Genomic DNA, 15,564 nt, shown 5'->3' on the forward strand with positions numbered 1-15,564 from the left:
GCATGAGCTGTCGTTCTCCAACCCATCATATTCCATCTATATGTGTCTTTTGCCCTAAAGTTGGTTTTCTGCAGGTAGTTTATTGTAGGCTCTTCTTTTATCATCTAGTCAGCCTTTCTGTGTCTTTTTTTTTTTAATTTATCTTTTTATTGAAGGATAATTGCTTTACAGAATTTTGTTGTTTTTTTGTCAAACCTCAACATGAATCAGCCATAGGTATACATATATCCCCTCCCTTTTGAAACTCCCTCCCATCTCACTCCCCGTCCTACCCTCTAGGTTGAAACAGAACCCCTGTTTGAGTTTCCTGAGCCACACAGCAAATTCCCACTGGCCATCTATTTTACATATGGTAATATAAGTATACATGTTACTCTTTCCATATGTCTCACCCTCTCCTCCCCTCTCCCCATGTCCATAAGTCTATTCTCTATGTTTGTTTCTCCCTTGCTGCCCTGTAAATAAATTCTTCAGTACCATATTTCTAGATTCCATATATATGTGTTAGAATATGATATTTATCTTTCTCTTTTAGATTCACTTCACTCTGTATAGTAGGTTCTAGGTTCATCCACCTCATCAGAACTGACTCAAATCTGTTCCTTTTTATGGCTGAGTAATAGTCTATTGTGTATATATACCAAAACTTTTTTATTCATTCATCTGTTGATGGACATCTAGGTTGTTTCCATGTCCTAGCTATTGTAAATAGTGCTGCAGTGAACAATGGGATACATGAGTCTTTTTCAATTTTGGTTTCCTCAGGGTATATGCCTAGGAATGGGATTGCTGGGTCATATGATGATTCTGTTCCTAGTTGTTTAAGGAACCTCCATACCGTCTTCCATAGTGGATTCCTCAATTTACATTCCCACCAACAGTGCAAGAGTGCTCCCTTTTCTCTGCACCCTCTCCAGCATTTATTGTTTGTAAACTTTTTGATGATGGCCATTCTGACCAGTGTGAGGTGATATCTCACTGTGGTTTTAATTTACATTTCTCTAATAATGAGCGATGTTGAACATCTTTCCATGTGTTTGTTAGCCATCTGTATGTTTTGGAGAAATGTCTGCTTAGGTCTTTTTCCCACTTTTTGATTTGGTTGTTTGTTTTTCTAGCATTGAGTTGTATGAGCTGCTTGTATATTTTGGAAATTAATCCTTTGTCAGTTATTTCCTTTGCTGTTATTTTCTCCCATTCTGAGGGTTTTTTTTTTTTTTATTTTTCCACCTTGCTTATAGTTGCCTCTGCTGTACAAAAGCTTTTAAGTTTAATCAGGTCCCACTTATTTACTTTTGTTTTTATTGCTATTACTCTGGGAGGTGGATCATAGAGGATCTTGCTTTGATTTATGTCATCAAGTGTTCTGCCTATGTTTTCCTCCAAGAGTTTTATAGTTTCTGGTCTTACATTTAGGTCTTTAATCCATTTTGAATTTATTTTTGTGTATGCTATTAGGAAGTGTTCTAATTTCATCCTTTTAAATATAGCTGTGCAGTTTTTGCAGCTCCATTTGTTGAAGAGGCTGTCTTTGCCCCATTGTATATTCTTGCCTCCTTTGTCAAAAATAAGGTACCCATAGGTGCATGGGTTTATTTCTGGGCTTTCTGTCTTGTTCCATTGGTCTATATTTTTGTGCCAGCACCATACTGTCTTGATGACTGTAGCTTTGTAGTATAATCTGAAGTCAGGAAGGTTGATTCCTCCATCTCCATTCTTCTTTCGCAAGACTGATTTGACTGTTTGGGGTCTTTTGTGTTTCCATTTGAATTATGAAACTTTTTGTTCTAGTTCTGTGAAAAATGTCATTGGTAATTTGATAGGGATCGCATTGAATCTGTAGATTGCATTTAGTAGTATAGTCATTTTCAGAATATTGATTCTTCTTACCCAGAAACATGGAATATCTCTCCATCTGTTTATGTCATCTTTGATTTCTTTCATCAGTTTCTTATAATTTTCTGTGTACACTTCTTTTGTCCCCTTAGGTAAATTTATTCCTAGATGTTTAATTCTTTTTGTTGCAGTGGTGAATGGGATTGATTCTTTAATTTCTCTTTCTGATTTTTCATTGTTAGTATATAGAAATGCAAGTGATTTCTGTGTATTGATTTTGTATCCTGCAGCTTTGCTAAATTCACTGATTATCTCTGATAATTATCTGATAACTATCTTTATCTCTAGTAATTTTCTGATACTATCTTTAGGGTTCTCTATGTGCAGTATCATGTCATGTACAAACAATGAGAGCTTTATTTCTTCTTTTCTGATCTTGATTTGTTTTATTTCTATTTCTTCTCTGATTGCTGTAGCTAGGACTTCCAAAACTGTGTTGAATAATAGTGGTGAAAGTGGACACCCTTGTCTTGTTCCTGATGTTATGGGGAATGCTTTCAGTTTTTCACCATTGAGAATAATATTTGCTGTGGGTAGATCATATATGGTCTTTATTATATTGAGATAGGTTCCTTCTGTGCCCATTTTTTAAGTAGTTTTAATTGTAAATGGGTGTTGAATTTTGTCATAGTCTTTTTCTGCATCTATTGAGATTATCATATGGTTTTTATCTTTCAATTTGTTAATATGGTATATCACATTAATTGATTTGCGTATATTGAAGAATCCTTGCATGCCTGGAATAAGCTCAAGTTGATCATGGTTAGTGAGCTTTTTGATGTGTTGTTGAATTCTTTTTGCTAAAATTTTAATGAGGATTTTTGCATCTGTGTTCACCAGTGATATTGGCCTGTAGTTTTCTTTTTTTGTGTTGTCTGTGTCTGGTTTCAGGGTGATGGTGCCCTAGTAGAATGAGTTTGTATGTGTTCCTTCCTCTGCAGTGTTTTGAAAGAATTTTAGAAATCCTTCTAATGCCTGTCTAGGCATTAGCTCTTCTCTAAATGTTTGATAGAATTCTCCTGTGAAGCTGTTTGGTCCTAGGCTTTTGTTTTTTTGGGAGATTTTTTGGTTACAGCTTTGATTTCAGTGCTTGAAATTGGGTTGTTCATAATTTCTATCTCTTCCTGATGCAGTCTTGGGAATTAGCTTTTCTAAGAATCTGTCCATTTCTTCCAGGTTATCTATTTTATTGCCATATAGTTGGTCATAATAGCCTCATAATCCTTTGTATTTCTACATTTTCTGTTGTAACCTCTCCTTTTTCGTTTCTAATTTTGTTGATTTGATTCTTCTGTCTTATTTTCTTGATCAGTCTGGTTAAAGGTTTGTCAATTTTGTTTATCTTCTCCAAGAACCGGTTTTTAGTTTTATTAATCTTTAGTGTTGTTTCTTTCATTTCTTTTTCATTTATTTCTGCTTGGATTATTATAATTTTTTTCCTCTGCTAATTCTGGGTTTTTTTTTTTTGGTTCTTTTCCCAGTTGTTTTAGGTATAAAGTTAAGTTGTCCACTCGATGTTTTTCTTGTTTCTTGAGGCAGGATTGTATTGCTGTAAACTACCCCTTAGAACTGCTTTTGCTGCATCCCATAGGTTTTGAGTTGTCATGTTTTCATTGTCATTTGTTTCTAAGAATTTTTTAATTTCCCTTTTGATTTCTTCAATAACTTGTTGGTTGTTTAGAAACATATTGTTTAATCTCCATGTGTTTGTGTTTTTTATAGTTCTTTTCTTGTAGTTGATATCTAGTCTCATAGCATTGTGGTCAGAAAAGATGCTTGATACAAATTTCAATTTTCTTAAGTTTACTGAGGTTTGATTTGTGACTCAAGATGTGGGTCTATCCTGGAGAATGTTCTCTGTGCACTTGAGAAGAAGGTGTATTCTTCTGCATCTGGATGGAATGTCTTGAAGATATCAGTGAGATCCATCTCATCTAATGTATCAATTAAGACTTGTATTTCCTTATTAATTTTGTTTTGATGAACTATCCATTGTTGTGAGTGGGGTGTTAAAATCTATTATTGTGTTACTGTCAATTTCTCCTTTTATGTCTGTTAATGTTTGTTTTATGTACTGAGGTGCTCCTATCTTGGGTGCATAGGTATTTACAATTATAGCTTCCTCTTGGATTGATCCCTTGATCATTATGTAGTGTCCTGTCTTACCTCGTGTAACATTCTTCATTTTAAGGTCTACTTTGTCTGATATGAGGATTGCTACTCCACTTTCTTTTGCTTTCCATTTGCATGGAATATATTTTTCCATCCTCTCAGTGTCAGTCCCTATGTCTCCTTGGGTCTGAAGTGGGTTTCTTTTAGCCAGCATATATATGGGTCGTGTTTTTGTATCCATTCAGCCAGTCTGTGTCTTTTGGTTGGAACGTTTAATCTGTTTACATTTAAAGTAATCATTGATATATATGTTCCTATTGCCATTTTCTTCATTGTTTGGGGTTGATTTTGTAGATCTTTTTCTTCTCTTGCATTTCTTGACTATATAAGTCCCTTTAACATTTGTTGTAAAGCTAGTTTGGTGGTACTGAATCCTCTTAACTTTTGCTTGTCTGAAAAGCTTTTGATTTCTCCATCAGTTTAGAATGATATACTTGGTTTTACTCTGGTACAGTAATCTTGGTTGTAGATTTTTCCCTTTCAGTACTTTACATATATTCTGCCATTTCCTTCTGCCTTGAAGAGTTTCTGCTGCAAGATCAGCTGGTAAATGTATGGGGTTTTCCTTGTGTATTACTTGTTGCTTTTCCACTGCTGCTTTTAATATTCTTTCTTTGTGTTTAATCTTAGTTTGATTAGTATGTGTCTTAGCATGTTTCTCCTTTGGTTTATCCTGTATGGGACCCTTTGTGCCTTTTGGACTTGATTGACTATTTCGTTTTCCATGTTGGGGAAATGTTCACCTATAATCTTTTCAAAAATTTTCTCATACCCTTTCTTTTTCTCTTCTTCTTCTGAGACCCCTATATTTTGAGTGTTGGTGCGTTTGATACTGTCCCAGAATTCTCTGAGACTATCCTGAGTTCTTTTCATTCTTTTTACTTTTTCTGCTCTTCAGAAGTTATTTCCATGATTTTATCTTCCATCTTACTGATTTGTTCTTCTGCTTCAGATATTCTGCTTTTGATTCCTTCCAGAGTATTTTTAATTTCAGTAATTGTGTTGTTTGTCTCTATATGGTTATTCTTTAGTTCTTCTGGGTCTTTGTTAATTGATTCTTGCATTTTCTCCTTTCTACTTTCAAGAATTTTGATCATCTTTTCTATCATTATACCAAATCCTTTTTCAGGTAGTTTGTGTATTTCCTGTTCATTTATTTGGACTTCTGTTTCTAGTTTGTTCCTTCATTTATGCAGTATTTCTCTGCCTTTTCATTATTTTTTTTTAACTTATTGTGTTTGAGGTCTTCTTTCCCCAGTCTTCAAGGTTGAGTTATTTCTTCCTTTTGGTTTCTGCCCTCCTAAGGTTGGTCCAGTGGTTTGTGTAAGCTTCCTATAGGGTGAGATTTGTGCTGATTTTTTTTTTTTTGCTTTTTCCTCTGATGGGCAAGGCTGAGTGAGGTGGTAATCCTGTCTGCTGATGATTGGGTTTGTATTTTTTTGTTGTTGTTTGGATGAGGTGTCCTGCACAGGGTGCTATTGGTGGTTGGATGATGCTGGTTCTTGTATTCAAGTGGTTTCACTTGTGGGAGTTCTAACTATTTGATACTTCCTAGGGTTACTTCTCTGGTAGTCTCGGTTACTTCTCTGGTAGTCTCGGGTCTCGGAGTTAGTGCTCCCACTCTAAAGGCTCAGAGCTTGATCTCTTAGCTGCAGGTCTTTTGGAATCTGAGACTGAGCCACATGAGCTTTCTGCCAAGTTTGTTTTTGTTGTCCTGGTTTCCAGCATGCTGGGCTTCTTGTCAATTCCACTGTGCTGGATTTCTTTTGTGTTTGACTTCTATAGCATGAGCTATTGCCAAATTTGGCTTCTGCCATGCTTGGTCTCTGCCTTGCAGGGGCTGAGCTGAGGTTATTTCAGCCAGGTTACATCCAGGTCACAGCACCAGATACATTGGGGGAGTGTTTTAATTTCCTCAGTTCTGTCTTGCAGCAGCAAAGATTTGAAACAGTGGACCAGTGTTAACAGCTTGGTTACAGCTCAGAGAGCACGCTTACTTTTTCAAGCATCAGAACCTTCTGGTTTAGTTTCTTTCTGATGCTCACATCTCTTCAGATTTTCTGCTGTTGATTTGTCACTGTGGAAATTCTGCCATCCCACCACCTGCTAAGCCTGCCCACCAGCCCGCAGCACCTCCCCAGGGCTGCCAGGCCCACACATCTCTCTTTGAGATCTTGGGTCTTCTTTACTTTCATTACTCTAAATTTTTTTTCATATAAATTTCTTGTCTCCTCTTTATTTGGTTGTTCTAGTAGGTTTTTATCTTTGTCCTTCACTTACAAGGTTGAAGGTATCTGTAAGCTGAGATATCCTTTAAAATAGGACACTATTAATTAATACTAGTTGATTAATAGTGAAAATACATAATATTGTGTGTGCATGTAAATTTGAAAATTTGGATGCGTTTTTTTCCCTTTCTGTTTCAACAGGGAAAGTAAATCTCTAGTAGTGAAATTGAAATAGTTATTTAAATAATTAATTCTCTTTGGAGAGATAGACTGAAATGCAAATAATTTGCTTAGTCTTGTTTTGAATTGATTTTTAATGAAGTTGTTAGCTAGTATACTTTATGTCATTTTTTTATTAGGACCTTTTCAGTAAAATTCTGTTTTTATCATAGAATGCAGTTTGGTGTATATTCAATAAAAGTTCATGGGAATAACTTCTTTTGAAAAGTAGAAGTAAAAATCATTTGAGGACTGTTAATTGAAAGAATAGAAGTTACGAGGAATACCATTGTGGTAGATAATTCAACAGGTTCATTCTGTCATTTAATTGCTTTCAAGATTTGGTAGGGTCTTTATTTTTTTTGTACCTTAAGCCTGTACAGTCTTTGTCAGTATACTTCAGTTATAGTTTGCAGGGGACAAGATGTAGAATTTCAGTCTCCTTCTGCTGTGATAGAATTGCTATTCTTTTTTTTTTAAATTTTTTATTGTAGCGTAGTTGATTAACAGTGTTGTGTTAGTTTCTAGTGTACAGCAGACTGATTCAGTTTATGCATATACATGTGTCAGTTCTTTTTGAAATTCTTTTCTGATTTAGTTTATTACTGAATATTTAGCAGAGTTCTCTATGCTATACAGTAGTTCCTTGTTGGTTATCTGTTTTAAAAGTAGTGCATATATGTCAGTCCCAAGTTCCCAATCTATCTCTTCTGCCTGCCCTTCCCTACTGGTAACCATAAGCTTGTTCTCTAAATCTGTGACTCTGTTTCTGTTTTGTAAATAAATTTGTTGGTGCCCCCCTCTTTTTTTTTTTTTAGGATTCCACATATAAGCAGTATTACATGTATTGTTTTTTCAGTGTCTAACTTATTTCACTCAGTATGACGTTCTCTAGGTCTATCTGTTTTGCTGCAAATTGCATTTTTTTAAATTGCTAAGTGATATTCTACTCTATATGTGTATCAAATGGTCTTATCCATGCTTTTGTTGATAGGCATTTAGGTTACTTCCATGTCTTTGCTATTGTAAATAGTGGTGCAGTGTATATTGGGGTACATGTGTCTTTTTGAATTATGGTTTTCTCAGGTTATATGCCCAGAAGTGGGATTGCTGGCTCATATGGTGATTCTGTTTTTAGATTTTAGAGGAATCTACATACTTTTCTCCATAGTGGCTATATCAATTTACATTCCCACCAACAGTGCCTATACTTTCTCCAGCTTTTACTATTTGCAGATTTTTTGATAATGGCTATTTTGACTGGTGTGAAGTGACATCTCATTGTAGTTTTGATTTGCATTTTTCTAGTAATTAGCTGTGTTCAGCATCTTTTCAAACGTGCTTCTTTACCATCTTTATGTCTTCTTTGGAGAAATGTCTGTTTAAGACATGTACCCTTTTTTGATTTTGTGTGTGTGTGTATGTATGTGTGTGTGTATTTTAATATTGAGCCACATGAGCTGCTTGTAAAATTTGGAGATTAATCCCTTACTGGTCTCATTGTTTGCAAATATTTTCTCCCATTCTGTTGGTTTTCATATTACTCTGGGAGACAGCCTCAGGAAGATAGTACTGTGATTTACTTTAAAGAGTGTTCTGCCTATGGTTTCCTCTAAGTCTTTTTATAGAATCTGGTCTTACATTTATGTTTATAGTCATGTTGAGTTTATTTTTGTGTATGGTGGTAAAGAATGTTCCAGTTTCCTTGTTTTACATGTAGCTGCTCCGTTTTCTTGGGAACATTTTTTGAAGAGAGCATCTTCCTTCCCTTATATAGTCTTGCCCCCGTTGTAATAGAGTAATTGACCGTAGATGTGTGGGTTTATTTGTGGGGTTTTTATCCTGTTCCATTGATCTGTATTTCTATTTTTATGCCAGTACCATTTTTTGATGTCGGTAGCTTTGTAGTGTAGTCTGAAGTCAAGGATTCTGATTCCTCCAGCACCATTTTTCTTTCTCAAGATTCATTTTGCTTTTCAAGGTCTTTTGTGTTTCCATACAAATAATTTTCTTTTCTTTTTGTTCTAAAAAAGTGCCTTTGGTAATTTGGTAGGAATTGCATTCAATCTTTATAGATTGACTTATGCAGTATTGTCATTTTGACAGTATTGATTCTTTCAAACCAAGAATGTGGCATATGTTCTCATCTGTTTGTATAATCTTTGATTTCTTTTGTCATTGTCTTGTTTTTGAAATGTACGTCTATTGTCTCCTTGGGTTGCTTTATTCCTGCATGTTTGTTTCTTTTTCATGTATTGATAAGTGGGATTGTTTCTTTAATTTCTCTTTCTGTTTTTAGTGTGTAGATATGTAACAAATTCCTGTGTTTTAATTTTGTATACTATTACTTTACCAATCATTGATGAACTTTAGAAGTTCTCTGGTAGCATCTTTAAGATTTTCTATGTATAGTATCATGTCATCTGTAAACAGTGATGGTTTAATTTCTTCTTTTCCAATCTGGATTTCTTTCATTTCTTTTTCTTCTTCAGTTGCGGTGGCTTAGATTTCCAAAACTGTGTTGAATGAAAGTGGCAAAAGTGGACATCCCTGTCTTGTTACTCATCTTAGAAGAAATGCTTTCAGCTTTGCACACATAAGTGTAATAATGTTGGCTGTAGGTTTGTCATAATTGGTTTTTATTATGTTGAGACATGTTTCATCTATGCCCACTTTCTGGAAGGTTTTCTTGTTTTTTATCATAGATTGGTGTTGAATTTTGTCAAAAGCTTTTTCTACACCTGTTGATATGTCTGTATAGTTTTTATTCTTAAGTTTGTTGATGTATCACTGATTAATTTGAAAATATTAAACATTATTTACAACCTTGGGAGAAATCCCACTTGGTCATGGTGTATGATCCTTTTATTATTTTGTTGGATTCAGCTTGCTAGTATTTTGTTGAGGATTTTTGTGTCTATGTTCATCAGTGATATGGGCCCATAATTTTCTCTTTTTTTGTAGTCATCTGTGTCTCATTTTGGCATTACGGTTGTGGTGGTGTCATAGAATGCTTTTGGGACTGTTCCTTTGCAGTTTTTCAAAATAGTTTTAGAATAGATGTTAACTCTTTGCTAAATGTAGACATTAACTCTTCTCTAAATGTTTGGTAGAATTTGCCTATGAAGCCATTTGTTGCTGGAGTTTTGTTTGTTGGAAGATTTTTAATTATAATTTTAATCCATTACTTGTAATTAGTCTGTTCATATTTCTACTTCTACTATGGACAAAGATTCTTGGGAGATTGTACCTTTCTAAGAATGTCTTCATTTCTTCTAACTTGTCCATATTATTGGCATCCAGTTGCTTGAGGCAGTCTCTTACGAGAGTTTTAATTTTTGTAATCCATTGTAACTTCTTTTTTATTTCTAATTTTATTGATTTGAACCCACTCCCTCTTTTTCTTGATGCGTCTGGCTAAAGGTTTATCGGTTTTGTTTTCAAAGAACCAGGTTTTAGTTTTATTGATCTTTCAATTTTAAAAAATTTTTATTTCATTTCTGCCCTGATCTTTATAGTTTCTTTCCTTCTACTAACTTTGAGTTTTGTTTGTCCGTCTTTTTCAGGTTGTTTTCATTGTAAGATTAGATTGTTTATTTGTAGGTTTTCCTTTTTCCTGCCGTAAGATTGTATTATCTTAAACTTCTCTCTTAGAACTTCTTTTCTCACATCCCACAGGTTTTGGATGGTTGGGCTTCATTTTCCTTTGTCTCTAGATATTTTTTATTTCCTGTTTGATTTCTTCATTGATCCATTGGTTGTTTAGCAACATATTGTTTAGCCTGCATGTATTTGTGTTTTTTAGATTTTTTGTCTTGTGTTAATATCCAATCTCATAGTGTTGTGGTAAGAAAAGATGCTTGATATGATTTTAGTTTTGTTAAGTTTACTGAGGCTTGATTTGTGATCCACGATGTGATCTCATCTGGGGCATATTCTTATGTAATTGAGAAGAAAATATATTCTACTGCTTTTGAATGCAATTCTCTATAAATACCAGCTAAGTCTATGCAGTGTAATCTGTCATTTAAGGCTTGTATTTCTTTTTGATCTTCTGTCTGGATGATCTGTTAATTGAGGAAAGAGTAAAAGTTTCCTAGTATTGTTGTTTTGTTGATTTCTGCTTTTATGACTGTTAATATCTATATTATTGGGGTGCTCCAGTAGATACATGTATATTTATAATTTTTATGTCTTCTTGGATTGATCATTATGTAGTGTCCTTTCTTGTCTCTTGTAACAGTCTGTAATTTAAAGTCTGTTTTGTCTGATACGAGTATTGCTACTCCAGCTTTCTTTTGATTACCATTTCCATGGAATACCTGTTTCCATCTTCTTGCTTTCAGCTTGTACATGTTCCTAGATCTGAAGTAGGTCTTTGTAGACAGCATATATACTGATCTGTTTTTTAATATCCATTCAACCAATCTTTGTTTTGGTTGAAGTATTTATCCCATTAACATTTAAGATAATCATCGATACATATTTCCTGTTATTATTGTTTTTCAGTCACTAAGTTGTGTCTGACTCTTGCAACCCCATGGACAGTATAGCACGCCAGGGACCTCTGTCTTCCACTATCTCCCAGAGTTTGCTCAAATTCTTGTTCATTGAGTTGGTGATGCTATCTAACAATCTTATCCTCAGCCACCCCCTTCCTTTTTTACCTTCAATCTTTCCCAGCATCAGAGTCTTTTTTCCAGTGAGTCAACTCTTTGCATCAGGTGGCCAAGGTATTGGAGCCTCATGCTGTTGAAAATCTGAGCCATAACTGCCACCCCCTAACCCCCCTGTCCCTGGGAGATCCTCTAATATTAACAGGGACATCTGGTCCAGTCTTTTATGAGGTCATTATTTCTTCTCCTGTCTCCTGGTATGCATGAGACCCCGAGTGTTCCCTTTAAAAGTGGAATTTGTTTCCCCCAGTACTGTTAAATCGCTGAAGATTTGCCTTCAAAGCAAAATTTCTTGGGATCTCCTCCTCCCATTGCCAGACCTGCAGGCTGGGAAGCCTGATTAATGACTCAGGACTTTCACTCCTATTGGAGAACTTCAGTAGTATATATATTTTTTACACTTTGTGGGTTGGCCCACCCAGCGGGTATGGGATTTGATTTTATTGCTTTTGCGCCCCTCATTCCATCTCATTGTAGCTTCTTTGTTTTGGGGTTTAGGGTTTCTTTTTTGGTAGGTTTCAGCATTTTTTTGGTCAGTCGTTCTTCAGCAGTTACTTGTGATCTCAAAATTTCTATAATAAGGGTTGAGCCCACTTCTTTCTACTTTGCCATGTAGATTTTTAAATTGCAGAAACATTTGTTAAATATAACATCTGCTTTGTAGATAATGGGCACTCTCATACAGTGCCTGTTTGAACCATTGGTGTTTTGTCATCTTTTATATTATCTAAATGAAAAGTTAATTTAAAGTTTGCTTCTGTGATTATTTTCAAAGTTAAGTGAACTTTGGATATTTTTTCCCACCTTTTCCCTGAAAATATTATGGTCACTTTACATGATAGTAGATAATGAAAGTTCAGGATGCTTTAGATAATTCATAATATTATCTGAAGATAAAAATCATTTTATGCTTTTTTGGCTATTAAATATAAGCATTCAGTATTTTTTTCAATATTTTCAGTTGTTACCTCTAAAACTTTGTATAGGATGAAGATCAGGAAGAAGTGATCCTTGTCAGAACAGATCATTCCGGAAGAGTCTGGCCTGTAAACACACCAGGAAAACAAGAAGGAAGAAGGAAAAGACAGATTGTATGTTTAACATATATCTTTTGTTTATTAATTTAGAATTCCTTTTTTCCCCTTTGTATCAGATTTACAGTTAATCCTCTAACTACCTGAGTTTGAATTGCTCAGGTCCGCTTATACAGAACTTTTTCAATAAATTACATATTGTAGTACTACATATTTGTGGTGGTTTGAACCTGTGGATATGGAGTATAGTTAAAGGATCAACTATAATCTGATACAAAGGGGAAAAAAAGGAATTCACTGCCCCTAACCTTTGCATTGTTCAAGGGTCAGATGTCCTTTGAAATATTTTTAGACATGTAGTTAAATAATGAAAACACTGTTGGTCTTTTATTGCTCAGTAGCATATGACTCTTTGCAGCCTCATGTACTATAGCCTGCCAGGCTCCTCTGTCCATGGCATTTCCCAGGTAAGAATATTGGAATGGGTTGCTCCAACCCAGGGGATATTCCCAACCTAGGAATCGAACCCGCGTCTCCTGCATTGGCAGGCGGATTCTTTACCCCTGAACCACCAGGGCAGCCCAGTACAAACATTAAAAGGTAGTAAATAGTGATGTTCCTTCTAATTATATCCCTTTGCCTTTTACAAAATGTAATCTAATTCAACAGCAGTTGTGAACATTGAATTTTTAAGGAAGTCTTAATTTTAACATTTATTTCTTTGACATTGTTTCTAGTTTCTTTTTACATACTCATCATAGGTCTTAGGGAAAACCTTGGTCCCATAGATGTCTTACCTGTGTTTTATCTGTTATAAACCTGATTTTGTTTTCTACCTTCTAACTGCTGCAGTTAATTTATAGCACTGCCTTGAGGCTCTTAAAATGGCAAAAACAACATATTCAATTTTCAAGTTAGATTTTTTGTTTTAAATTTGAAAGATCTTATAAGCAGTAATTGAGTACACAAAAAAGTCATTTAGAATCTTTCTGTCAAATGTTTATAATATCCCTGTTGAATGCAAATAGAAATGGGATACCTATTCTGATGAAATGGGAGGTATTCAGGTTTTTCAAGAAAGATGTCATAGGAAAATAGGTTTGAATTGTATGAGATGACAGAACTGGCTTGGGGTTCATAGACCCATTGCCAGATGGCATTCAGTAGTGTTCTTGAATTTCTTACTACTGAATAGTCTAGGTGCAGGAGTAAAGAGGTAGACACATTCATTCAGCACTGAGGTTTGCTTTTTGAGTGTAATGAAAGGAAAAGAGGACCAGAAAGAGATTTGCATCTAAGGAGTGATTGAAGTCATAGAACGTGAGATACAAGGTTATGAAAATGAGAATAGTAACATGGGCATAAAATAATAAGAGGGTGGTTCCAAAGAAGTTCAACAGCAGGATTTATTTGGATAAGGGAATTTGAGATTAGTGTTGAGGAGATTTGATTTGGTAGGTAAAATACATAGCACTTTTCTTTTCCTCTGATAGGTATGGAACCAACTGAAAGGAAAACCTGAAATTGTTTGGATGAGAGTCAGAATATCAGCTTTGCTTCTGATACAGCTGTTTGAAGTAGATTTGCTTAAAACTTGACTTTTGTTCTTGATATACTTTCTCAATCTCTGGATAACTCCTGACAACTCTACAGAGATAGGGATTTTTTACTACAAGGAGGGGAGAGAAAGCATAAAGCAATTCTGCCCTTTGCCTAAAATTGAAAAATCAGATACTATCATGCTTCCATCCTTTGGGAAGAGAAAGGTAATGGTATAGAAGAGGTAGGAAGTGTCATTTTAATGGAAATTCTTCCACATGGATGCCGACAGAATAGAAAGAAACTAGGAGGAAAGATTATGATATATATTGGGATTTTTACTTTTAATGTCAGATTTATAGGTAGTTCATTAAAATACTTAAGACTCGTGTTTTCACTAAACTTACAGTGTTCATTTTGTCATAGGTTTCAACTCATGAGGAGAAAGAAAGGGTCAGATACTTTCATGATGATGATAACTTAAGTCTAAATGATTTAGTCAAGAATGAAAAGATGGGAACAGCAGAAAATCACAACAAACTTTTTATGAGAATGACATCTAAGGTAAGATATATTGCTGGGATACCTTTGAATTTTGAGAAATTCAGTCTACAGTGATGTACTTTGCAGAGATAGCTGGTTCTCTCTAAACTTTGTTTTATTAAATTAAATCCTTTCTAAGACACATTAGAAACCTGTGTTTTAGAATTGGGCAGTATATTTTTGGGATTTAGTTTTTTGAAAAACAAGAATTCTGGGTTAATTTTATAATGTATTCTATAAAAATGTTAATTATATATTTGATCTACCATTTAAGAGAACATTTGGGGCAAGACTTTTAATGTTGACAACATGCTTGCTAGTTAGATTACCAGTCTTGTTTTGTCTTGATGTTTCATTGGTTCTTCATAATTATGCCACAGGTGTATAATTGAATTGATATATATTATAAAAAATATTATAAAGAGGGCATCTTGGAATAACCTTACGTCTATTCATATGAAAATTTTATATTCTTTTTAAAAGTATACCAATGTTTCATGGGTAGTAGGATGAACTTTTAATTTCAAATAATTATCTTTGTTGCAAACCATTATCAAAGAGACATTTAAATTAGGATTTGACTCCACTGGAAAAATTTATCTCACTGTATTTACAAGTGAAGTTTTATTGGAACACAGCTATGTGCATTTTATTTCCATGTAGTCTGAGGCTATTTTCATTTTGTAACAGCTTCATTGACATGTAATCTAAGGTTGTTTTCACTTTACATGTAGTCTAAGGCTGTTTTATAACAGCTGAGCTGAATAATTGAGACAGAGACTTTATAGCCCACAAGACTGAAAATATTTACTGTCTGGCACTTGATTGAACAAATTACCATCCTTGCTTATGATGCTGTTGGTGATGGGAACTTGAACCTAGGTATCTGAGGGATAGGAGGGAGACTTTTTACCGTATACCTTATTAGACTTTTATTTTTAGCTATATGAATATTTTACCTGGTGTAAAAAATTAACTTAATGAAAACTAGAACAAAGGTAATCAAGCTATCAGTGTGTATATGTGTGTGTCAGAGGGAGTAAAAGATACTTTGATTTAAATAGAAATGTTCGTTCTTATCACCAAGAATTGTATGGGATCTTAATTTTAGCCTATTAGGTTAATTTTTCTTCTCTTTATTTGGGGGGAAATACTAGAAATCTTCGAGGGTCTGGAAATTCACTGCAGAAAGGACATATTTTTATGGAAGTTTCCTTCTCAGAAACTTAGAAGTCTGAACGAAATATAGTTTTAGTA

The 15,564-nt window shown here is 34.5% G+C and overlaps 1 protein-coding gene across 2 annotated transcripts in view; it reads left to right on the plus strand.

Annotated features, from left to right (window-relative positions):
• CWF19L2 (CWF19 like cell cycle control factor 2) overlaps positions 1-15,564 on the plus strand; it is a 156,959-nt gene that overhangs the window by 81,831 nt on the left and 59,564 nt on the right. For both annotated transcript variants that reach the window (XM_012095379.4, XM_060399260.1), the window contains exons 11-12: positions 12,178-12,282; positions 14,191-14,328. In XM_012095379.4, coding sequence (XP_011950769.2) covers positions 12,178-12,282; positions 14,191-14,328 — 243 coding nt within the window. The remainder of the gene's footprint in view (positions 1-12,177; positions 12,283-14,190; positions 14,329-15,564) is intronic.

This window comes from Ovis aries, chromosome 15, assembly GCF_016772045.2.
Source record: "Ovis aries strain OAR_USU_Benz2616 breed Rambouillet chromosome 15, ARS-UI_Ramb_v3.0, whole genome shotgun sequence".
In the NCBI taxonomy this organism is placed as follows: Eukaryota; Metazoa; Chordata; class Mammalia; order Artiodactyla; family Bovidae; genus Ovis; species Ovis aries.